This window comes from Scophthalmus maximus, chromosome 17, assembly GCF_022379125.1.
Source record: "Scophthalmus maximus strain ysfricsl-2021 chromosome 17, ASM2237912v1, whole genome shotgun sequence".
Classification (NCBI taxonomy): Eukaryota; Metazoa; Chordata; class Actinopteri; order Pleuronectiformes; family Scophthalmidae; genus Scophthalmus; species Scophthalmus maximus.
In genome coordinates this window covers 15,616,453-15,642,664 of record NC_061531.1, presented here as the reverse complement: position 1 = coordinate 15,642,664, position 26,212 = coordinate 15,616,453, and the positions used below count along the sequence as shown (strand labels likewise).

The 26,212-nt window shown below is 45.7% G+C and overlaps 1 protein-coding gene across 11 annotated transcripts in view; it reads right to left on the bottom strand.

Annotated features, from left to right (window-relative positions):
* Positions 1–26,212, bottom strand: part of si:ch211-278a6.1 (SRC kinase signaling inhibitor 1) — a 96,228-nt gene that overhangs the window by 10,011 nt on the left and 60,005 nt on the right. For 4 of the 11 annotated variants that reach the window (XM_047328109.1, XM_047328104.1, XM_047328108.1 and 1 more), the window contains exons 3-18: positions 24,816–25,165; positions 19,648–19,686; positions 13,291–13,486; positions 12,345–12,356; positions 11,583–11,878; positions 9,058–9,881; positions 8,726–8,827; positions 8,171–8,298; positions 6,713–6,733; positions 5,793–5,950; positions 3,534–3,709; positions 2,448–2,578; positions 1,959–2,106; positions 968–1,274; positions 551–812; positions 137–276 (exon numbers count right to left, since the gene is read on the bottom strand). In XM_047328109.1, the coding sequence (XP_047184065.1) occupies positions 137–276; positions 551–812; positions 968–1,274; positions 1,959–2,106; positions 2,448–2,578; positions 3,534–3,709; positions 5,793–5,950; positions 6,713–6,733; positions 8,171–8,298; positions 8,726–8,827; positions 9,058–9,881; positions 11,583–11,878; positions 12,345–12,356; positions 13,291–13,486; positions 19,648–19,686; positions 24,816–25,142 (3,267 nt within the window). In that variant the 5' untranslated portion in view covers positions 25,143–25,165. Of the gene's footprint in view, positions 1–136; positions 277–550; positions 813–967; positions 1,275–1,958; positions 2,107–2,447; positions 2,579–3,533; positions 3,710–5,792; positions 5,951–6,712; positions 6,734–8,170; positions 8,299–8,725; positions 8,828–9,057; positions 9,882–11,582; positions 11,879–12,344; positions 12,357–13,290; positions 13,487–13,806; positions 14,227–19,647; positions 19,687–23,650; positions 23,741–24,815; positions 25,166–26,087; positions 26,208–26,212 lie in introns of those variants that run through there. The other 7 variants (XM_047328113.1, XM_047328114.1, XM_047328106.1 and 4 more) reach the window with 6 other exon arrangements.

Sequence of the window (26,212 nt, the reverse complement as noted above, 5' to 3'; positions counted from 1 at the left end):
CTACAAAACATCAGTTTCCACTCCTCTAGTCATCTCTAGATAATCTGTAGATCTATAAGTCTTATGGAAGCATTCAATTTCAAAATATTTTAACTGCAGAATCCTTCCTTTATATAACATGGTGCACGTGTCTTACCTTTATACATTTTCCAGGAATGAGGGGCTCTCCGCTGCGGGTGATCAGGCCCGGAGAAGACGGGAAGCTACGTCTGGGTGGTGGCGGGGGAGGAGACTTGGAGGGTTTCTCTGTGCGATATCGAGGCACCGTCAGCTCATCTGGAACAGGGACGTGAAAATAACACCTTTTGAGGAACAAGCAATACTTGCGTGTGTTGTGTGTTAAACCTGCTTCCCTACTCTCCTATCTTGTTTCAGTTCTTGACAGAATTTGATGACCTGGATTAGTTTGAAAACACATGGTGGTTTCGCTGGAAACCAAGCTGTATTTTTCAGCTCTTGGGAAGTCGACGATTTGAAGAGGCAAGGTTTCTCTCCCGACTGCAATGCATGAAAATGATGCCAAGTGAAATAACTGCACAGTCCATCTCACCAGAGCCGCGCCTGGATCCGCCCTCTTTGCCAGAAAGCTTGTGCTGGGGCTTGCTAACGCGGTGCTCCAGGGTTGCCGCTCCACTCTGAGGATTCTGAGAGGAGGCCGTGACGGAGGAGGGCTTTATCTGCTTGGCAGCAAAGTCCAGGTCTGGAATGGCCTTCATTAATTCCGCCTGGGTCTCCTCCAGCAGCCGGTTGATGTCCTGAGCGCTGTACTGGGTGAGACTGGCCCGCTTCTCCTCCCAATCCCGCTCTGCCGCCTGGAAGTGGAGAGACGGATCGAAACTCTAGACGCACACTCTAAAGCACTGCCCGACTGGCGTGACTGCAATATGAAATGATTTGTGGTGCTGATTATGTACGGCGGAGGGGAAAAATAGAGGCAAATGTGAAAAGCAGCGGAAGTCCTTCCTACCAATCGGACCTCTACGGACAAAGCTTTGTCCGCAGCAGCGCGGCGTTCCAGCTCCTCCAGCGCTTTGCCCTTGTGGGGGACGGGAGGATAACTGTCCTTGTGAGGACCAGACAGGTTCCCGTGGCCTCGGCTGAGGCTGGCGTGGGGGCTCCAGTTGGACAGGCTGTTGCCTCCCCCGAGGTCACTGATGGTGAGAGGTGGGCTGGTGGGAATGTCAAAGTCCGCAAACTTTCGCAAGTCGTCGTTGTGCTTCGACGAGGGATGGGAGAAGTCCTCCTGCTTCTTCCACACCCCCTCATTCGCTTGTCTGGCAAGACATGGCACACGCAGTCATTAATCAACGCAAATGTGACACAAATCTTACTGGATTATTCATGTTTTCAAGCGTGAATAATCTGAGATCTTTTTTTTTTTATCAGTGAGGTGAATTGAAGTAGAAGTTTGAGATGAACAGAAGTCTGAGTAGGAGACTGACAACAGAAAGCTAAAAGGCTTATTTCGGATAAATCTACAATAACCATAAAATTAAAAAGCCTTTGTTTATGTTACTGAAAAAGCGTCTTCAGTGTTACCTAATGCAACCAGGCTATCAGGTCGAATGCATCCCCAAGGTTTTTTTTTCCATTTCTCAGCAGCTGATAGTTTAAGAGATTTGAAATATTTTGCTATGGTTCAAATCTCTGATCCAGATCAACGATAACAACAACATCTAATCAATCTTCCGTGGTCCAAGGCCTGTCTGTCCTCCCTGTTGCATAAAAATCCATAATGTTTTGCTGACACACAAGCAAAAAGAGACGTAACCTCTTTGGCAGATGTAAAAATTGAAAAAAAAAAACCTTCCTCGAACTGATCAAAACAGAGCAAGGTTGCGCGCCAGGTAATGTTGGACATGCTTCCTTTATAGTAATATTGAAATCTTTTCAATGTCAATAGGGATGTAATAAGGAGGTAAAGGTAAAGCGTGTGCTGATGATGAGCAGGCTCATACTTGCGCATGGTGGCGAGGGTTTCGGTTATAGTCTTGCAGCGTTTTAACAGGGCGTCGAGTCTGTGCGGCTCTTCTTTCAGGAATTTGACGGCTTCCACTTCTACCCGGAGAACCACCCGCATCTTACTCTGCAGGCCTGGGAACTGATCTGCAGGTGAAAGCGCGTTAAGTGGCACCGGAAGCCTTCAACGCAAAAACAATTAGTATCTGCTTGTCAAAGCCCCTGAAAGCATTTTTTTTTAATGTAATCAGACAAAACATTGTTGGGCAACAGTAAATGGCCAAGGGAGTTCATTAAGACAACGAACAAGCTGAGCAATCTGAGACTAAATGTTTGACAGACCGGCTGTGGGTGACTCAAAGATAATCAGTGCCTTGGTGACTAATTAGTGATTTATAAACTGTCTGCCAGCGTAGAGGACTGGTGTTTTTTTTGTGTTGTTGTTTTCTCCCTGTGCACAGAATGTGCAATGCGCCACCGTGACTCACTTTTCAGTTCTGTGAGTGTTTCTCCCAGTTTCCTCAGCACGGAGGCCTTCTCCTCCAGCTCCTGCACCGTCACGAGCTTGTGGTTGACGGATGACTCCTTCTGGATCTCCTCCACCGACTTCTCCAGGTCGCTGAGATGGAACAGACAGAAGGCTGAACACCAGGGATTCCTCTGAGACACGTTTGATATCATTGATTATTTAGTCCCAGACTTTGAGTCTGGAGAAAACCTTTTGCCAATTAACTGTCTCTCAGTCAACTGGCAGCGACGGTGTATCGGCACTGGACAGCTGAAGTGGAGGAGTACAGATTGGTATTTAAAAGTTTCATGCAACAAACCGAGGTAAGAATGTGGAACAGGGAATCTACACAAACTTCAATTTGTTCAGCTCTGATATTCAGTGCTTCTGGCCTCATCGGTCTTGACGTCAAATAAATCGGCCTCAAGTTATGTACGAAATTAAAGTTATATGTATAATTAACCAGAAATAAATTGGCCATTAGCCCGCCTGAATAACAGACACTGATTAGCGGAGATCATCTTACAGTTCAACCAATTAGTCTGTGATCAAAATGCAGCTCAGAGTGAGATGCAGGAACTACCTTAACGCTCAGAGAGAGAGAGAGATTCGGGAATTATTACTGCAGCGAGCATTTCCACATATGAGTCAAGTTATCTGATTATTAAATCTCAAGGTAGCGCACTCTCTGCTCTGGTTTTGCAGTCACTTCCATTAGTTGCAGGACCGTCTCATATTTCAGATCTTAATAAGCATCTTGCTCGACGCCGGGCATAATTACATTTCATCCTGTGCTTGTGTCACCCCGTAAGTCGTCTAATTATGAAAGAGATATGAACTTCGTCATGTATAAAGCAATTATTAAATACATGATAAAAATCACCTCTGAAACCGTGTAAATGTCAGACGCAGAACCGAAACTCCCTCAGTGGTATTGTAGAAACAATTACAGACAGATTTTTTATTTTTGTCACTACATTTTCGATCCATAAACAAAAGATTTAACGGGAGCTTGTGGGATTTTGACAACCGTGAACTCTTCAACTCTGCTTATACTGTAACTGACTGGAGCTGCTGGATGATGAGCTCCTCCTCGTTGAGGTACTTGAGTCTCTCCTCCTCCACCAGGAGGCGCTGCCTCTGCAGAGGATCCTCCTGCTTCCTCAGGGCGTCGGCGACGCGCACATTCAGCTCCGCCTCGGCCCGCTTCAGCAGAATCTTCACCGAATCTTGGTTCTCCATCTGCGTGCACACACGCACACGCACACGCACACACACACACACACACACACACACACACACACAAATTCAAACACTGCATTACATATTATTGCTCTTACTTCAGCAGGGGATTTTAAATACTCTGCAGTTATTTGGAAATAATTGTATCAATGTTAGCCTCAGTGGCCCCGGGAGAAGAGCTTGTTGAAGTCATGCTGTTGAAGCCTAACAACGGGACTAATGAAGAAGACGACTTCTGTGATTTACAGCAATTTAATTGCTCAATTTTATTTTGCCCCGACCTTAAGAGGGCCAACCGAGGCCTCTTGTGTTACTGTGCAATCTTTGCTGCTTTGTTATCTGAGAACAACGTTGCGCTCTGCCCTCCACTGCTCGTGTTTTTCAGCCATTGCTTGTGCATGAGCCTTCACAATATGTGTGTATTGGCAAGTACATATAATATTTCCTCCAACACAGAAAGCCCCGGAAGCCCCGAGGAGAATGAAGAATGTCCACGACTGAAGCGCCGAGCATGAACTCGGCTCAGCTCCCGCTGCTATGAATGGAGTAGTCTACACGTTCTACTGGAGGTAATACAACTCCCTGAGATGAAAGCACCTGGTAAGCAAGAAAAAAAATTAATAATTGATCAGCCTTATGTTCCAGGAAGTGAAGCAAGACAACAATAGTGCTGCTATCATTTAAAATCACCCACGTGTTGCCCATTGTGCTGCTCTCAGTGGTGAAGCGAATGCAGCAGGTTAAAAGCTCGAGGCGTATTGTAAAAATTATTTTAAAAATTAACAATACATTTTTAGCTATATATCTTTTTTTATCTCGCAGTCGTGCCCCTCCCTCTCTCAGAGTTTCCTGTTTCTCCCTCACCTCTCTTCTGTATAATTCATGAGACAATGTGCAGAGGTCACACTTGGGCAAACAGACAGGTGATCAGCAAAGAGCCCTCTGCGGCTACGGCGACGCCGTCTCACCGCTTAGCCAGTTCAAGAAACCCCTTGTGACTGCTGTCATGGAACAAATAAAAGCACTGCACTCCCATCATCTGTCACCGCCATTACTATCGCTTTCCCCCCCCTGCAACACATTATTGAATCCTCTCCTCTGCCTCTGAAAGCATTCAGCTCAACAGCTCCTCCAGTAACCATGGCACCGCTTGCATCGGGGATAAATGGAATAAATAAGGACCTCATCTCCACATTTTTAACCCTTCCCTGTGGCATTTCATCCGATTCGGCATCCGTCATGACATTCTGTATTTGTGAAGACTGCCACACAGTGTGAGCTAAGCTTTTATCTTTTCCATTTCGTTATTGATCCTCAAAAGGTACAATGCCCTCTATGTGTCATGGGGTACAGCTTTTTCAACCTGCCGGTTTTATTTACTGCAGGAACAGAACTGATGTTTACGATCAAACAAACATCAAAGACACGGTTCCTGCCTGCGTGTGTGTGTGTGTGTGTGGGATGAAATGCCGGATAGTATGTAACTGAGGAGTAAAGAAATACTACAGACTAATTGAGGTGTTTCCTACAGCCGTGGTTCAAATCTGTTTGCACCAAAAGCAAACCACATATAAAATGCATGCTCTGACAGTCTGTAGTCATAAACATCATTATTGCCGTACAGCATTCAAACTATTAAAGATAATGCATCTCAAAGCTCTGAACCCAGAAATGGTGTCCTGTTCACTCTGGATAATCCACAGTGGGAGAAAATAATGAATAACAACTGTGACTGTGACTACGACTTCCCGGAAATCTTGTTTTTTATTTAAGCTCCCCCCCCCCCGGCCGATTACTTGGAACAGTTGGCGTCACTGTAATTATGCGATGACATCATTCTCAAATTGAAAACAAAAGATACAGGGAGACTGTACATGTCACTGGAATCATTTTATATCAACTTATAACCTCGTTTTTGATTTTATTTTTAAATCATTCTTTTCTGGGTATTACTTCTTATCTTATTTGACTTTGTACATTCGGTATGTTCTTAAGTTGCTGTCCAAGGCGGAATTCAGATTCAGATTTTGTTGTGATATGGGGGAACAAAATATAAAATAATTTTCCAGTGGGTGGAATGTACCTGTATCTTACGCAGCTGGCTGAGCTGTTTGCGCAGGTCGGTGGCATTCTGCTGCAGGCCGTGCAGGTGGAGCTGCATCTGCAAGCGGCTGACGCTGTTCATCGGGGTTGTGAGGGAGGGCGGCGGCATCAGCGCGAGAGGTGCCGATGGCGTGTGAGCTGCCAATCACAGAGTAGGATATGGTGGGTCACCGGGAGGTCGTCGGGAAACAAATTGGTTAGTTTGCTGGGCTGAGCTCCGGTGAGATTTGCAGTCAGCCAGCCTGACACACAGTACAAACACTAACACACACACACACACACACACACACACACACACAGGCCCAAAGAAATGTAGAACATCTGGGCGTACACACACAAATAGAGTGTGTGAATGCAACAAAAGCGCCATATTCACAAAACTCTTATAGCCCACGGGGGAAAACTTGAGCTCATGCTATTAGTAACCTAGATTTAGGTGGAATCCATCTATTCAGTAGTGACACACAGCACAGGGGGATAGCCATGCTCTTATCTTAATACAAGGCTTTGTGAGTATATGGCCTTTGACTCCCCAGCTATTCACACACAGACACACACAGACACACACACACACACACACACACACACACACACAGGCCTCTTCAACATACACACTCTCAAACACACTAATAAAGAAGTGCTCTGTCTGAGACGAAACAACCCCTCTGAAATTCCCAAAGAAATAAAAAAAAAGAGGAGGAATTCAAACAGTACAGACAGAGACAGAACGAGGGGAGGGTCCGCTCGCCACGAAACCAACCATGAGGGAAAGGGTACGTAAGGATAGACACCCCACCAGCTACCCAGAAACACCGCACACCCACACAGGGGGCAGAGAGCCACGAGAGGTGTCTGATGGGAGAAATTAAAGAGGGTGATAGAGAAGGAGATGGCAACTACCTTTGTGCTTCAGCCGTCCAGCTGGAATATGGAAAGAACGAGCCGGTTACCGAGAAATGAATGAGAGAGTGAAAGAGAGAGACAAAAAGGGAGAGGAAGAGGTCTTGAAAGTTCATATTTACTGGAGAGCATTTTGTTATTGACTACAGCAGAGAGAATTACTCTGGTGATGGCTTCGCCTTTTTGGCATTGAATCAATTTGTGAGGAATCTTAAAAGGCAACTGTTTCCCGTGCACAGGCCCTGTACAAGGTCCGTCTACAGCGAAGGTTCGTTTGTGCCAAAAGTGCACTACAAAATTCTGAACGGGCCGGAAAAGCGAGGGATAAATGTAAAGCAAGAAGATAAGGGGCTGCAGAAAGATATTGAAAAATGATTCCCGTCAACATTTGAAATATTCTATCCTGGAAAATATTTGTTTTGTGAGTAAAATAACAGCCTGATATCTTGACAAAAATGTGCTTTAAAGAAAATCCCAGTCCCAGTACAGAGATAGTCAAAAGGGCAACAATAAACCCTTCAAGTACTTCAAAGCTATCTGTCTTATAACCTCGCCAAGGCGCTTGTGTTCACAGTCTTGTATCTTGTTTGTTCAACACATTTTAAAAGCTCCTAAGCCGTGAGGAGGCACATTTTCCACATTTCCACACAGAGCTTTGCCAGTATTTCCCCCTATGAATTCTCTATTTGTGCTCAGTAAAAGGTAAACACCTTTCCATACTGGGGAATTAAAGAATAAATGAATTCAGACATGCCTTTTCCAGGCATCGCTCCGTTCTTTTAAAAGATTTGCATTGGCCTCTATCTTTAACAATTCTATAAAGTGGATTTGACCAGTCATCATTTGTGTACCTGCCTTTTTCAAATAGTGAATAAGTCGTTTGGATAGAAACTCTTCACCTTCAATGGCGAGAGACACAGTGGAACAGAAGCAGAAAAAAAGAGAATGGGAAATGAATGAAGATGTCCAATTCTTTGGCGAGAGTTTAAGGATGATTTCACCTAAATATACACATGAGCAGAATTAATGTGCTTCATGACTCGCTGTCAGTCGGCCCAGAATTTGATTTCCTCCACAGGTAGCCCTGATGATGCAGCATGACACTTGTCAAAACTGTGAATAAACTGTCAGTCTGCATATATTTATGATTATGGCTCTTGGTTCGTTTACTGAAAGTCAGTGTGAACACAAACTGGACCTGAATTAAAAGACAAAAAAAGTCTCCCCCTCAATTCCATATGCAGCGACACTCTCAAATTAAATTCAGTCTTAAATCCAGGAGATCACCACTATTGCTTCTTCGCAAGTTCATTCTCGTATGCCTGTTCACTGTTGGCTAAAAAACCAAAAAACATCTAAACAGAGAAGGGGTTTGCACGACTGCAGCATCTCTAGTAACAAGTAGACTACTGAGTAAAGGTACCAGTGCGCAGGTCTCGATTGCGCCGCTGTACTCACTTCCAGTGGCGGAGCCGTCACTGTTGGTTTCGGTCTTCTCGCTGGAAGAGAAAGGTAATGGCCGTGAGAACTCCGTCCCTTGGTCCGGAGGGCAGCCCGCCATCATGCAGAGACGCAGCAGGCCGCATCTGAGGATCAACGGCCACAGGGCAAGGCAATTACCAGTGCCAACTCTAACAGCACTAATAGAGTACTGGATACTGTCAGACTGATCACATTAACAAGCCTTTCTTGTTAATGAGCCGCTATTGTGTCCAGGAGAGTGAAGTTTCATGATAGTAATGTTCAGTGTAAATGTGGAACTGAGACGCTGTCTCACACATCTCTGTGTATCAATGGATTAATCAATAGTGCTGTGCGCTGCAGTTAATGTCGAGTGCTCTGTACTTGTGACGTGCTCATACAAAGTAATGTACCACTCCACCGCTATGGAACTGATAATGGCTGCAATAATAGCCCACTGCTGTTCCTGTCAATAACGCTGCCTGTGTGTCTCAGCCAAAGCCGTGTCTGTGAGACTTTAGAGGGTTAATGGGGTATAATGGAGAGTCTTACGTGCTGTCACTGTCTGGCGCTCTGGTCAGCACACTCTGGACCAGGCCAGTCAGGCTGGCTATCTGCTTCTCCATGGCCTCCATACGCTCCAGGCGATGATCCCTAAGAGAGAAACAAACCATTTTCCTTATGTGGTTTCATCTGATGTGATTTGCCAATTTTAAAACCAGCAACAAAACACAGACTAAAAGAGTTCAGGCAAAAAAAACAGTATCATTTTCGATAGTATAGTGTTTGTGTAGGTCCCAGAAGCTGAAAAAAGGGGAATTAAAGACCCTCCTTAAAGATTACAACATACCTTGATGAGGCTCACCACACAGACTGGTACTGACCTGCTAATGTCAGGGTCTTGTCCAGACAAAGAAGAACCAAAACCAGGCGTGGCCCTGCCACCCTCTCCAGGCCCGGCTGTCAGACACAGAGGCTCTGAACTGGAGCTGGGCCTCGACTTCGGGCTCTCCACAAACACAGAGGAGGAGGTTGAGTCCTTGCGAAACGCCTGCCTGACGGGCGAGGCTCTGCTGGGCGAGCTGGAATACGAGTCCCTGTCCCTCATCTGCATGTCGGGGTTTTTCTGTGGCGACGAGGGAGGCATTCGAAAACCCATCCCCAGAGTGGCTGAGGAGTACGTGTCAGAGTAGAGCGAACCTCCGGGTTTGTAGAGGGAGTCGTCCAGGTCCCCCTGCAGAGCAGCGGCTGAGTAGGTGCTGAGGGATCGCACAGAGCCACGGCGGTACAGGCCACTGGAAACAGGGAAGCTAAAGGGGTCTCCGATGGCAGCCAAAGACTGGGTCGAAGCGATGCTGAGGCGGCCCTCGTGCACCAGGCTGTAGGGATCTGCATACAGCCCCTCGCTCTTCATTAACGCCATGTTTTTTGCGGACACTTCTTCATCGGGCTTTACGTCGCGGCGCTCCAGGATGGCGCTGGGTGAAGGAGACAGGCCCGCGTTGACACCGTGACCGGCAGAGGGATGGTGGGGGTGTCGGCCCTGTTCGTGCTGGGGGTGGGGCCCGGCGAAGGACGGTGGGCGGCCCCCGCTGTAGGAGAGGCGCGAGCGGGATGGAGAGCCAGACGACGCCGAGGCCGTCGAGGAGGGGAGCGTGTTGAGGCGACGAGTCGGGGAGGATTCGCGAGAGGAGTACACCATCTCCCGCTGAAAATGAACAAGCAGGGCTGAAAGTTACCATGGAGATTTTTGCACATGCTGTGCGAGCGCTGTGTTTGCCATGTGTCAGGCTCACTTGAACACGACTTAGATCTTACTGACACTGGACAGACGGTCAGAATCTGCAGATGCCAATAGAAGCAGACGATTACTCAACAGATTAATTCATTATCCAATGGCAGAATTTAGTCGAGAGTTTTTTAAAAAGAACGAAAATGGAGCGTGTGGGCCAAAATGGAAACATTTCAAGCAGCCGTCTATTCTCTTCCAGAGCTTGGTGACCGTTCACACAGCCAAATATATTTATGTCCACCTTTTTCCACTTATTTTTCTCTACACTGCCTTTATTTTGGACAGCTTCACAACATCATCACACATGTCCTGACGCTTTTCTCAACCCACCTCTGCCTCAGATTTCTTGCTGTGGATTTACACCTGCTGTGGGTTTTCCTCATGTCTGCAGCTTTCCAAAGCCAAATACACTGCTTTCCTTTGTCACGCATCAACTTTTTTTTGCTGAACACAATCCTCTTTTTTCCCCCCGTCTTTTCACATGGTTCTCAGAATTCTAGTTTACCTTGACATGCGGCACGGTACAACACAGAAAATATTGGAGCGTGACAAAGGAATTCATGCCGCTGAGATTGTATGCCCACAGACAAATTCTTAAACACATATTCACGGCTGAAGGAGATGGTCTGATTTGCACAATCTGTACGGGCACAACTTAAACAAGCCGAAGAAGTGATAAAACACAGCTTGAAGCCTTTGTTTGCTCCACGAGACGGTACGAGGCGCTCAACATGCACCAGAGTAAATTAATGGCGAGATGCTGCTTGTTAAGATGGAGACCACGTTCAGTCTCCAGCAGTTACACCGAAGGAACAGACTGTGCATGTCACACTTAATGTGAAATATGACGGGTAACTCTGACGATTCTTTGTGTAGCTTCAATAAAAGTATTGCTTAAAACAATGCCTGTAAGATTTTCTGGTAACAAACTTGGTTTGAGGGTGTATTAAAAAGTGGATGACAGGTGTGTGTGTGTGTGTGTTTGTCAGCTGTCACTTTACGTTAATACACAAGCACAAACATGCATGTGAGCGGCCGTGCGTAGACACAGAACACAGTGCAGTACATGCACACACACAATATACACAGGCATAATTGTTGTTTTTCACTGCCTTTTTGCATCGTTAATAGCAGTTGTGTTCTCAGTATTGTGTGAATAATGCAGATGGAGAGCAGGGTTTTGTATTCAAAAAAAAAAAAAAAAGATTTCCCTCCGGCTTCCTTGATCTTCACTGGAGCAGAAATAGCTTCGGATGTTAAAATATGCTCATTTCACAGAGGAACATTGTTCTCTGGCGTCTGCACAGCAACAGATGGGCTACTTAAAGATAAGAAAATACATTTCCAGGAGGAATATCAGTTAAATTACTAACTCCACATACACTGCAACAGCCTGCCAAAGTTACCATTGAAATACAAAAACACACTATTACCAAAGAAGTGCGATGCTCTTTTTTTTTTTTGGAGAGGCACAGTAATATGGAGTTCTCACTGACAACTCAGTTGTCAAACATCGGAGATGCAGAAGATGAGATTGCATTTTTCTTCTTCTATTAAACCACCCAGATTGCCACCCATGGACCTCCCCCCTCTCCCCTCCAGCTCCCTTCTACTCACCCTCAGGTCTCCGTTAGCCAGGTGTGGAGCAGCAGGGTAGGAGGCGTAGATGGGCTCTTTGCGGTAGATCTTGATGATGCTGCGGTCCTGGATGTCCCGGACGTCCTCGAGCTCGTAGAAGACGTTGCGCGCCTCATCCTTGATCAGGATGGCCGTGTTGGGCGACTTCAGCATACCCGCCGTCAACTTCTGAGGGAACATGTGGACGATGAGGGCGTGCAGCGTGTCCAGGCTGCTCAGCTCGTGGGTGATGTGCACCCGGCGCGTCTCATCCCCGTACTGCAGGAACAGCACGCCTAAGTAAGAGTGACAGAGGAGAGAGGCTCGAGTCAGGCGGAGATGGCTTTATAGGGAGAACGACTAGAAAAGCAGCTCTGTCAAATCTCGTGGTGTGTTTTGCCGTTCTGCAAGTCAAAGTGTGGTCGATTATGATCCAAATGTTCTGCCTCTTGGTATAGGAGTTCTAGATAAAGATTTTTTTTACCATCAGATATCAGCATGAACATTCTCTGACAATTTAAACATCAGTTCTCTCTGTAAGAATGGGTGGACTGCGTGAGCTGGAAGAGAATTCACACCCATGGTGCAAAGACTCATGTTTAAGCCAGGTTGATTTTTTTCGTACTACCTTTTCCAAATAAAACGTATTAATATTTAAATAGAAATGATAAGTTTAGCCCCAAAATAAGCCATACATCATAGACAAATAAGCTGCAACCCCTTGATTTTTGTAGGAAAATACAAGTCTGATGCCTGACTAACCTGCATATTCATCTTCATACACCGAGGAACAAACAAAAAGAACAAACAAGGCAAAGAAAAGACCAGGGATTAAAAGTCAAGCAAAATAAGCGAGATACTGCAGACAACAAGTTAGGGAGAGAAGAAAACAAAGACAGTAGTTAGTATGGAGACATGGGATTGGAAAGGATTGGAAGCCGTGCTATTCTACCTCCGCCTGAACTCCTCATACACAACATCCCTCATCAGTCACTGTCACTTTAGTTTTACAGCCACTTTTTTTTTTTATATCTCACCGTTTCTGACCACAACTTGTTCTTTATGAGCCTCACACTTTACACCCCAAAGGCCCTTTTGTAGTAAACCTGTTCTTGACTCTGTAGTTTACTTGTGCAATAATTGCACATGAACACATCTTCAGTCGTGCATGATTAACACAGGTGCAGTATCACTGTCAAATATTTACACTGACATTGAAATCCTATTTATTTATTCAAATTATCTTATCTTTTCTAATGAAGCACTTTTTCACATTGTAAAGAAAAGGGCAATATTAATCAAGTTTATTGTCATTATTATCAATTATCAGTCACTAACTCAACTACCTGAACATAATAGTTTGCTGTAATAACTCCCTACCACATATTGTAAACTATGCAGCTCATACATTTGCACAGACTTCTGGGAATACTGTCTAAAGTGAAAAGATGAATTTGCTATATTATAAGTTCTCTAAATCGTTCAAGTATAAAATGTAAAGTAAGAAGTGACAGTTCTCTGCAACAGAGCAATTAGATACAACTTAAACTGTAAATGCTTGTGAGAGCGTAACCCTTCCTCCCATTCTCTGTAAGCACAGGCGTTCACATCAGCAGCGATACAAAGTAAACACGGACCGCAGCAAATCTGCCTCAAGTCCAAACAGCGTGTTGTGACAGAACCTGCCAGCAGTGCTTCAGATCTTAACCTGGAGATCGCAGCTTATTCTGGCTGGCAGAGCGGGACAGCGGCAGGCTCTGGCGAAAACGATTCATCCGGTTGAAGCCGATAGGGATGTCCGCCTCTGACATGGTCTCCAGGGATTCAGCCGAGGCGAAGGAGAGCTTGGCGGCCTGGTCGGCAAGCCCGGACTGGGTGGACTGGGAATGCCGTGGACTGCGGCTCTGCGGGAGAGGAAGAAAACATTGAGACACCACAATCATATACTGGGAGGGGAAATTCGAGGCGGAGAGAATGGATTGGACGGGGCCAATGGAGAAACACCAACCCGGAAAAGAGACACAGAGCGCACAATGACACGCCGCACAATGAACCATATAACAAGATTAACGAAACCTTGACAATAGTTTAGCAACCAGTCATTCTCTAAGAATTACCAGCGTCACAGTATCTGACATCAGCTGAATGCTGCAGGAGAACAAAAACACAATATAGCTGCACCCCAATGGCACAGCACTCCAGGGGCCCAGCCTCCGTGACTCACCTACGGTGGGCGAGGAGCAGAAATTAAGCCGGAAAAACTGTGCTCCGGCTTAGCATAAGTTAAGACATGTTTGCTCGACACGGCAACACCTCCCACATGCCCTCATCCAAACTCCCTGCCCCTGTGCAGCTGCAAACTTTGAACGGGTGCTCGTGGGGTGGGGGGAGAAGCTCACGCAAATCCTGGGCTGTCACTGTGGCGTTATCCTACTGGCCTATGCCCAGGCGTCTCTCTCGCCGAAAGACGGTTAGTGCAGCCAGAGCTGAGCTCACTGAACTGGCTCCCTGATCCCCCGACTGCTGCACCATCTCCTCCGGCTCAGAGGCTGCTGTAATGAGCTCCCAGAATGCCGTCTGCTGATCGTTTGGACGGCGGCGGCAGACGCGTCCTTAGCCACAGTACAGTAGCTGAGAATCTCTGTCCTCTTCCTCGCACCACAAACTGGTTTTTCCCTCCTCCCGAGGATTTCCTTCCACTCCCGTCCTCTTCGTGACTCAAAGCACAGCATGGTGGTGGTGTGACTTTCATTAATGTGCTATTTAATTAATGTGAGACTCTGACAAAGAGCCATCTCTGCGCTCATTGACTCTGCAGTTTTCTTAATTGGGCAATAAGCCAGGAGCCCATGCTGCAGTAAACTGGGGCTTCTACCACTATTATAAATTTTAGCATCTACATTTTTAAATGAATGAATGAATAATGTAATCGATATAATGTAAAGGAATGAAATAAATACAGGGGGACATAGGAAGATGCGACAACTACTGCCATGGGTCATTTGGTCTTATACCAACTACATACCATCAACAACTTTGCAAACAATATATAATGTATATATATATATATATATATATATATATATATATACACACACATATATATATACAGTGGTCATGTTCAGTGATAGTGGTGGCAGACGGTGTCTGTGCACACAGAGGGGCCCGGTGACGCTGACAGATAACACCAACCCAGTTTTGTAATAGGGTCATTTATCTAAACTGTGACCACAGTGAACAACAGGGCAACAGCAGCACAGCGGAGCAGCACGCACTGCATCGTGTCATATTCTGGGAGGCTGCAGTGAGATATGAAAGATGTACCCTGGGGGCAAAAACGCAAGTAGAATGTGGAAAATACGGGTACTACACATAAACGTATTTACTAGGAATCTGTGTTCAACATTTTCTGATTTGAACCCGCCAGCGGTGAATCTTCTCGATTGATCGGAATCTCTTTGAATCCCTTTTAGACACGGGTTGGGTTTAACCAATTTTAAGCAGGCAAAAGTTATGAATGCAATGACTTCATATCTAAAGGAATACCTTCGACACTTATACTCTTACCAAGAGTTATATGAGAGAAGATTGATACCACATGTCTACAAAGTGGTCAGATCAGCTTAGCACCAAAGACTGCAAATAAAAGTAAACAGCTAGCGTAGCTCTGCCCAAAGGTACAGTAACAACCATAGACTCTATATAAAAATGGACGTAGTCACGAGGTTTGTAAAATGAAGTCAATGTGACCGTGCCTGCGAGCCTGCATTCTCCGGAATCACCAGCAGGGGGCGACTCTGCTGTTTGCAAAAGGAAGTAAGTTAGTACAGAATTCTATGAAAAACGGCTCCACTTCTCACTTGACTTGATTTTCCAGATGTGTTTATGGTTTCAATCGCTATTGTCAAGTCTTCTTCAATACATCATGATGTTCATTTATGGTCCCATTTAGAGTAAAGCACGATGCATGATTGCAGGTGTAAGTGGGCATGCAGTGGACGAGCTCTCACTCAGACCAACCCCCAATTTTTCTACGTCCGGTTGCAAAAAAGATTACTGGTTACAGCCTCATATTTTATACGCAAAACAAATAATTGCCACTTCCAAAGTGTCGAACCAATCTTTTAAGAACTGCAAATCCATACCTAATGCCAATGGTTGAAAAGACCACCGTGTCTTAAAAGGTCAAAGAAGATTTTTCCTGTTCAATTTTTTCAGCACAAAAAACACAGCAGAGGGACTCCTCATTTCAAACTCTTGAGTCATTCCACTTACGCATGTGAGAATCGTATCTCAAGGCTAAATTACCAAGTTGAAGCTTTCCATGAAAAAGGAAAATGGAAGTGAGAATGTAATGGGGCATAACTGAGCTCGCCACTCACAATGTCTGCATTTCAAATTTCTGTAGTAGCTGTGGAGGGGGGGAAGTGACTGAATAATGATCTCCTCTCTAAACAACTGCTATGATGAAACCCCAATGTACAGTATGAATGTGTGTGTGTAAGCTTACCGCAGCTGTCGTTATGCTCTTAGTCAGCTTGCCTTGTTGCAACACTGACTTCCATATTGGTGGCTTGTGTGATGTGAAAACCGAAAAATAGATCTCCCTGTAATGATTTTGCAATGTAAATATTATATGTGAATACAGGACCATCTGGTCCTGCTAGACAATGTCAGTGTTCTACATGATGGTGTTCTCAGCCTATTTTGAGGGGAAACTGGTTCTACCTCCTTCCTATTTCTCTCTTTAATCCTCCCCCCACACCCTTACTCCCTTCCCTCCCGCCCTCCACTTTTCATTCAGAGTGATCCAGACTTTTTCAGCAACACTCAATTACTGGTGAGAACTCTACACCGTAATAAAGGCACGGCGGAACAGAGGAAAAAGGCAGGGAACAGGATGATCTCACTCACGACATTTACAACTGCAATGCGTTTTCATATCAACTTTAACACGGTGAAGGTGAAGAATCAATTTGCACTTCATCCATAGAATGTTTTGATGAAAAATGCAAAGACTTGAATGAATACCAGGAGAAAAAACTACAGTAATTTAACAGTATAGACGCTTCCTGGCCAATCAAATCGGCAGAATGAGATGTGAAGTGTGAGTTAACACAATAGACAATAATATAGGAGTTACTTAGATTTAAGATTTAGATAATGTTGTAAATCCAAGCAGTGTTTATAGTATTTATATTTATGGATGAATTACACAGCTGTAAGAAGCACACCAGCAAGTCTGTAAAGATCTAGGTTGGGGTTTGGTGATTTATATTAAAAATGAGGGTTAAATCTTGCAACGCGGTAACATTTTGGGTGCTGCTAGGCTTCTCTTTCTAATCTTTTTCACCGTGTGCATTATTCCTCCTGTGATCGAGACATTCTGCTTGATCTTAGTGAGATGATACAGGATACACTAAGTCAGAAACAGAAATGTCAAACACAGCTTGATGTGCGTAAAGTGACAATGAAGTCTCCAGGGTATCAAATGGAGACAGGTGTAAAATGGTTCAAGTCACAATCCTCACACCTCATTTCCATCTCTACCCCTCCTAGTTTTATCTTTCTCTTCCTCAAGAGCTTGTGTCTTGCGTCTTCCTCTCCTCATTTTTAATCCCCTCTCTCACACATTCGTGCTCTTCCATCGCTCCCAAAGCTCGCCTCTGGTTCTTGCTGAGCTGATTCATGTCATCGTATTTGCCTCTTCCTTGGTCTGTCTTGCGGCAGAGGCCAAAGCTGCATCCAGGTAGCTCGCTTGTGCTGTTTCTGTCTGCATTTGACTATTATCTCCCTCTGCCCATAACGTGGCCCTGATCGATTCAGGGAGAGAAAACATCTCCCTGAATCGATCCATCTCTCACATCCGTTTGTCTCTACTTGCTCTGCCCCCCGACCATCATTATTTTTCTCAATCTTTCTCAACTGTCAGGTCGATCATCTGCCTGGACATGCAAGCGCTCAACCCCCCAACACTACCGAGAATCCTGCGTCTTTATGGTACCAGGAGTCATCCATACATGGAACAAATTGCTTTGCCAAATTGCTCTGAATTGTGTGTCGAGGCAATCGCCGAGAGGGAGCAAAATGGCGAGCTCTTGGAGAGGGCAGACGTTGGCGGAGATTGAAGGTAGAAGGGAACGGAAGAACACTAGCCGCAAAACATGATGAGAAAATATTTCTAGATTAATTTAACTGGGCATTGTTCCGTGCCCAACATCAATAATTGCCATCAATAATGTTTACAAAGTGTCTGTATTTAACTCATAGTTCCTGGTAAGATCCTCTTTTTTTCTGAGGTGTAACATGAGTGTAGTGCAATCTTCATCGTAGTTCAGATTACAGGTGGTGGGATGAGGGGGTAGGATGAGACACATTAAAGGTGTCAACAACAGTGTGTGTGTGTGTGTGTGTGTGTGTGTGTGTGTGTGTGTGTGTGTGTGTGTGTGTGTGTGTGTTGAAAGCAAAAGGTTTTAGAGAGCATTTTGACAATTTTGGTTGTTTTACTCAGCAGCACCTTGTGAGGCAATAAATACATTCTAACTTTCTTGCTGTGTGGTGATTAAGCTGCATCACTTTAAAGGCCTATGCCCAGGATAAGAACTGCAATTTACGGTACTGGGAAGCGCAAGAAACCAAATCACAAAAGAAACAGTAGAATCATCGATAAATTAATTGGTAGAAAATCAATCTGCGACTCTGACTGATTTAAAATTCATTACATTTCTAAGCAGTTCGAAATCATCACTCTGTTCGGAGCTTCTAAAGTGAGCATATGATCTGCTTTCCTCTGGTTAATGTCAACTGTAAGCTGAACTGATGTGAGCTCTGGGCTGTTGCCGACATTTGAACATGTCAGCTATGGGCCTGAGAAATTATTGTGAGCTTTTATTTTAGTCTAGAAAAATAACCTGCAGATGAATCACAAAAGAAAATAATCAGTTAACGGTCTCTTGGTTTTAAGGTCAGCCTTTCAATAGTTTCTTCCTGGAGATTCAGGTTTGAGTAAATTGAACTACAGAATTGTATAGTTTGATGTCTAAAGCTACATTCTTCATCCTCGTGTATGTTTTGCAACCCACCCGAGAGTCCTGAAGAGTTCAGAATCTTTACGTTGTGTAATAGATTTACGCGCGAGACGGGTGTCTAAATTACATTTCATATCACTCTTCTTTGAGGTTAAAGTACTTGTGGGAGTGAGGGATGAATTGCTTAGCCTTCCCCATGGGTCAGGGCACATGGCAGATGATATTCAGTAACATTTCCACCCTGTCCAAATGATAGTGTGAGCTGGGATTTAGGGGAAGACTACACTCCGGATAAGTCTTCCACCACACACCCACACATGCACAAACGCGCACACACACACACACACACCAAATAGTGCACCTCCCTGCTCACCTCCCTCTTGAAATGCCAGTTAACAAACAGGCTAAACACTTTCATCCATCCATTATGAATATACCCTGTGTCCTGGGACGGTGGGGGTTGGAGCCAATTCCAGCTGACACGGGGCGAGAGGCGGGGTGCACCCTGGACAGGTAACCAACAACCATTCACACACGCACACGCACACACACACACACACACACACACACACACACCGGCAATTTGGAATCCAGTTAAGCTAAACCTGCGTGTCTTAGGTCTTTGGGACAAAGTTAACCACTGCACTACCGCGCCATACCGTGAATAGACATCCCATATTTCCTCTTTGCAATCTGTGGATGAAACACAATCGGCAGCCCGAGCATTTCTGCTAATGTCGAAGCATTGTTTCAATAATGCCTCGGCGGCATGTCTGATTTCTTCTTTATGTCCCAGCCTGAGCAGTATCTCAGCACGGTCACGTGACTTCGAGCCATCAATGCTTGGTGACCGAGGCATCATAAATCCTATGAGATTTGTCTTTCCTAGATTAAATGGAGCAGGCGGATTGTAAAATGTCGCCACCCATGACACCTCTGCAGACCCGACTCGACACACACCACAACTCGACACAGACACACTCCAACTCCACACACAAACGCACACACGCGGTGATACTTTGACACACAGCACTGACCTTGAAGCTCCAGTAGTTGGGCTGTTGCTGTTGCTGTTGCTGTGAAGTTCCGCAAAGGACAAAAGAAGAAGGGGAGGGAGACAGAAAAGAGACAAGTTAGATATTTACTTCTCCAATGAGTTACTGATGAATAAAAAAACACTTTTAATAAAAAGGTGCATAGAATAAACGATTGCAGAGGAGACAGGCAGACTTGCAGGCGTTTGACACAGAAATCCAAAGGGGGCGCCACGCTTGGCTTTTTAGTTTTTAATCAGTGTTTTTGAAGTGTCAATCATTGATTTCGCTCTGTGGTTTGCATGATCGGATTGTTTACGGTGATTTTAAACACTTTCAGAACCGAAGGACGTAACCACACTTATGCTGCTGGAGGCGAAGCCGATGAAATCACAATCATGAATCACATACTGTATCACCGGACTGCTCGACTTGACAGCAGCCAGTAAACTGTTGGGAGTTACACTTCCAAGTATGGAAAGTATATACAGACACAGTGTCACAAATAACTCCCGCCCCATATTTACGAAAAACTGATCCAAAAATGTCCTTTATTCCACAAGCTGTTACGTTTTTTAAAGGTGTACAAAAATCAGGATGTCCAGCTGGTCTGGACTTGATGTCTACCTGTCACTCCAGAGCTGCTCCAAGGTGGAATGGAAAATGCGCTGTGATAATTGCTGCAAACCAATTTCCCTCCGGGGATAAATAAAGCATTTAACTGTCCAATAGATTTGCCAAAAAGTCAGCAGCAACATTTGCTTCCTCTAAATAGATTTTGTGTGAAATGATCCTTCTCTGACAAACTATTTATGAAACTCATTAATAGCGTTGACAGCGTCATCTAATTCAAACGCCCAAACCACATCGGAATAATGCTTGCAGAGTGACTGGTGTAAATGCGGCTGAGTTTTACAGGCGTCGGGTTACAACGCGCACCTGAAAACAAAACTGCACTGTTGCCTGTTGCTGGCGAAGGGGAGGAAATGAAAAGAGTGAAATCGAATGAAACGGCAGCCCACTCTGTTGTTGCAACGTTGGCCTCTCTCCCAGACCTCTCCACCACGGGCAGGCAACCGCTCCGTCTCCTCCTCGCACTCTCTCCCCCGTCTCCTTCACTCTGGACCCACCTGCCGCGCTCTTTTCATCTGAACCCTGCTGCCACCTCGCCTCCTTATTTCCTGCAGCGCATACTGTACATCTCATCTGTCCATTTTGCCCCTCCCGCTGCTCTGCCGTGTACGAAAAGGTGCTGGCATGTTGGCAGTTGCCTTAGGAAGTGAGCTTTCAGTCCCAACCAGGGCAAGCCGCCATGGTCCAGGAATACCTCAAAATGACATGGAATCCTTTTTAAAAAAAAAAGATTGGGCAGAGTTCATGAATTTTAATTCTAATCCAAACTCTTATGCCAGTTCTTATTCTTATCTGCATGCACTTTTCAGTCCATTCAGCCCCGCTTCTACAGGACTCGCATTACTCTGCTGTCATGGGAATAAAAAAGTGAAAAAGTGACGGGCAAGTTATGATTTATGATATCAGGTGGGTTTTCATTATCACCCTTCCATTTTAATACTGTCTCAACAAAAAGCACAGATGATTTCAGTAAACACGAGCATCCGAGGCAGCAATAGTCATGATTATTACCTCATCGTAATCTAAACTTGATCCCATTCTTCCACTCGATGCTCACCTCTCTCTCTCTCTCTCTATTCATTTCTTTCTCCTTTTCTGGAGTCCGACAGGTTGATTGATTGGTCGTAATGCCCTCCTCTGACTAAATTGTCATTGGTCGGACGGTTGCCAGTGTTACATTCATAAAGTAGAAAAGCGATGCATCAATACCCCCCAGTAATAATCCGTTATTTTCTCCAGCTGGAGCGACGATACCTGCGAATACTGGGTCTGTATTTTCCCCCCAACTTGCCCAACCTAGCGGAAACTGCTCAGTCAGACTGATGTTTACTGAACGTTTATTTGGGAGTTGGCTCCAAACCAGAGGAAACCGTGTCAGAGAGGTCACTGGTGTGGCGGCACTCGGCTACAATGGACATGGACCAAAAGTGGGGTGTAAATCATTTGCGTATCACAGCTCAACAAGCAACCTGGCAAATCCTGATGGGTTTACCAGAATTGACCATATTTGGTCTAATAATTCGGTTGAAATGATTTGATATTCTGCAAATACTGTATTATATTGTCAATCTTGGTCAATTTGTTTCCTCAAAATTCAACTAAACCAAAGAAATGTTTCATCTCGACCCGGAGGAGAACGTTCTGTCTTCGAGCAAGTTGCTCTGTATATATATATATATATATATATATATATATATCTTTTTTAAATGCTATAAAATGTTCACTGTCCTTTTGAAAACCACGCGTTCCCCCAAAGTCCAGAGAATTAAATGCTCCAATGTGCATCAATAAAATAAAGAAACGCCTTTAGAAAAAATAAACCTTAATGTGTCAAAACTGAAATATGCATTATAGCACCAACCTCCAAGGAAGAGCTCTTTTTTCAGGACAAGAGCGCCGAATCTATAAAACAGTCACCTCTACTCTGAAGTGGTCAAAAGGCTGTTTCTCAGTGGGACGCATGGGGGGGAGAGGTCGTTGGTAAACTAGGTCACTGTCGGAGATGAGATAAAACATGAGGTCTCTCCGGCCTTGACCACCTCGTCGTGTGTCAGTCACTCATTCACCGTGGCCAGCCGGCAGAGCCTCGCGCCCGAATAATCAGTTGAGCTGACTGAAGCGGCCCAGGGGCGCCGTCGCCGCGTCATAAATAATTTCCGTTCACTTGTTCAGACAATTTGAATGATTTTATCCTCCCCACAAACCCCTACATGACTCTGAGGGCTTTACTGGCGCAGATTCTGTGGTCTTGTGTGTCTTGTCCCTGCCGGTGTTCGCTGCTTCGACGAGGCTCGCTCACAGTTCTCAGGTAAAGCAAACACCATCGTGCTGCACAGCCTCGTGTTGTAACCGCTGCTCTGCTGACAGAGGCGGATACACTTGAACTTGGACTTTGAGTTGCAAATACGGAGCTGTGAGGGTGTGAGAGCAAACTGGAGATGGACTTATTTCACTTCCCCTATATCCTCTATCCATCCCGGCAAACATCACTGCAGTTCGTCCATTACGTCTGCTTTCGTAATTCAACTCAAAAAATGCCGTTTTATTCCGTCAGTCGTTTTCACACTAATCCCCCAAATGACAGATGACACTCTTGACTGAGGCTCCACTACTTTTTCACATTTCACATTTTCAACTCCCATTGAAATAAATATGCTGCGAGTCCCGAGGAGGCAGAGTCACTGATTGTCCATTTGAGATGTCAGATTAAACTTGGGGCCGAGGGGCTAAATGCATTCATGGCTGCAAAGTCAAGACGACAATGTATAGATTCACACAGAGGTGTGTGTGTGTGTGTGTGTGTGTGTGTGTGTGTGTGTGTGTGTGTGCGCTCATTGGCCACGGAGGAACGTAGCCTCGCAGAAGTGGAGCGCCGCATTACCTGACCAGCATGTAAAGCAGACTGCACTCGCAACACCCCTCCTCCACCACCCGTCTCTTTCTCATGTCGTCATCCTCTTCTGCACCCCCGCCCCCCTCTCTCAATCATTCTTACTCCTTGCCACACACAGTCTTTCCCCGCGGTCCAGTTTAGTGTCTCAACGTTTGTACTGCAGCCTTTGTCTCTTTCCTTCTCTTTTGTAAAAAAACCAATGCATTCCATACTAGTCTGCACAGTGAACTGACGCTCACCCAGACAAATGCACAAAGAGGGCTCAGTTTTACTATCTTCCGCTCAGACATCGTCTAGCCTGCGCTTCTGCCTGCTGAGCGTCTGCACACCGTCGCCACAACAACCACAACAAACACAACAGGCGTGGAATCTAATCCCAGCTGACACGTCCTTATCCCCCCTCCACACACATACACACACACACACACACACACGCCTCTCTACGACAGCCTCTGGCTCCCGGTTTTTAAGCTTCCTCACCTGCAGTGCACCTGTGCCTGTCCACAACTCCAGTCATCCCAAGCTGTCCGTCAGGTGCAGGCTGCCCGTCTCTCTCCCTCCCTCTGCCTCGCTCTCACCCTCCCTCCCTCCCTCCCTCTCCCTCAGTCAATCTCCCTCTCTCTCTTCGCTCTCCAGTAGCACATGCGGCGGAAAACTCTTTATTTAATTCATTACAACACCAGCCGATTAACTCCTTCGCAGATGGGTGCCTGACTCCTGCTGGTGCTGGCTAATTGAGCAGCGGGCTGCTTGACTGGCTGCTCTGCTCCTCTCCAGCTCCTCCTCCTCCCTCCCTCCTCGCCGTCCACGCTCTGCACATCCACGAGACGACGAGGAAACCTGGGCTCTGCTGCTTCTTTCCCCCGTGTGGGGGAAAATGCCCCGTCACCTTTGGATCGTCCACTCTCCCAGCTGCTGCTTTGTTTTTTAATTTCTTTTTTATTAAAACTGTCTATTCCTCATTTTATTCCCTTTCTCCTTTCTGTCCCAATTATTGTGCAATCGCTCCTTCTCCATACAACCTGACCTTTGCAATGCGATATCCCTCCTTGCCATATATGGGAGAGGTTACCATGGCAACTATGGACTCCACCTGTCTTTCAACTGCCCTCTCTCTCTCTTTCTCTCTCTCTCTCTCTCTCTCTCTCTCTCTCTCTCTCTCTCTCTCTCTCTCTCTCTCTCTCTCTCTCTCCCTTTTCTTCTCTACACTCTCCCCTGATGTGTTTTTCTGTCATGTCAGTACATTGAATTTACCTTTTTTTTTTTTTTTAAATACACACAAACAGAGCATAAGTGTGTACAGTACGGTATTGTCTAGTACGTGTGCGTAATACAAAAGAGGAGCGTTGGCCCTGAATGTAAAGTTCTGCAGCTTCTGCCTGCAGAGCAACAGAGGAAAGCTTCTCATTGACGTCACCACACAGACAGTATTGACCCGTTTAATAGCTGAAAGAAAGATGCTCATGCTGAGCAGCAAATTAAGTGAAAGTACCATCTCCAAGAGATATTAAAGTGCAAGTAAAGTGATAGGAAATCTAGGCCCAACAAACACATCAATGAATTAATTAACATCAATTTCACAATGACATTGGAATGTGTACCTACAGCAAATGGTTGTCTGACAGTGAGGTGGTGGACTACGTACCTGCTCACGTGCAGAGCGCTCTGAAGTGCCTCTCATGCTGGCGTGGGAGGGGGAGGGCGATGGCGGGTTGTGGTGCGGGCTGTGGTGCGGGTGCTGCAGCTGCTGCTGCTGCTGCTGGTACTTGCTCTTCAGGTGATCCATGAAGGCGTCCCGCTTGCGTTCCATGTCGGCCTTGTGCAGGTTGGTCAGGGCCTCCAGGCTCTGGGCGGCGCTGACGGTGTGCCGGTGCTCCGACGTGTGCACCAGGCCCACGTTGGAGAAGCGCCGGGCGCTGTTCCCCAGCGTCCGGTACTCCCTTGGATACTCCAAGTCATCTGTCGAGATCATGTGACTGCCACCACGCTCGGGATCTAAAGGGAGGGGGGACAGAAGAGAAGAAGGGAGCATGAAGGAAAGGAAGGGCGGAAGGAAGGAAGGAAGGAAGGGGGTGGAGTAGTGTGTGCACAAAGGAAGTGAATCGTCATGCAGAAAGAGTTCAAGGTGGAGACATACGTACACACCGAGCAGGCACGCACAGGTGGAAACAAATGAAGCAGAGAGAAGGAGAGCGGAAAAATGAAGGCACAGAGGAGGGGGGAGAGAGAGAGAGAGAGAGAGAGAGAGAGAGAGAGAAATGGGATGGGATGTTAGACTATTTGCCACAAGGATGGAGCGGTTCCCTGCGAAGTTATTGATTTCAAGTTCTGAAGGGAAGAAAAAAATGAAAAAAAGCAAAATGCGACCGCAATAGATCAAAAGGAAGAGGCTCAAACTGAATTTGTTTTGCTGGATATTCTATTGTGATATGCCTGCTTGTCATTTTAAGTGGCTTTTATTGTTTTCTCAAGAACCAGACAGAAACCAGACACAGAAAATTGAGTGACTGAGAGTCAGGTGGGAACATCATGGAAGCACCTCTTTCATTTCCGTCCCTGCTCTCTCACACGCCCACTCCCGTCCTTCCTTCTGAGCTTTGCCTCCATCCTTTGACACCCTCTGTTGTTTTTTCTTTCATTTCATATTCTCACCGTCTCTGGAGGTTTTTCGATTCTGCTGCCCATATCTAAAGGAGGCGCGTCACTCTGACAGCCCTTTGGCCTTTTATCAGTTCTGTGACTGACAAACAACACGGCCTGAGGTGGAAGGCGCACAGGGAACGAAGGGAGAGGCAGCCAGTAGGAGACAGTATGGTTACACAAAAAAAAATATGTGACTGGAAGAAAAGAAAAAGCAACACAAATGAAATGGAGTGTTTTACAAAAAGAGCAGGGAGCCATTCGCCCAGTGAGTTACCTTGCTTAGGATAACAGGCCCCGGCGTTGGCTAGAAGAGAAACATGCCAAGGATTAATTTGTGTGTTTGTGCACAGACGTGTGAGCAAACGCACCAGGACATCGTCACCATGACCATCAGAAAAG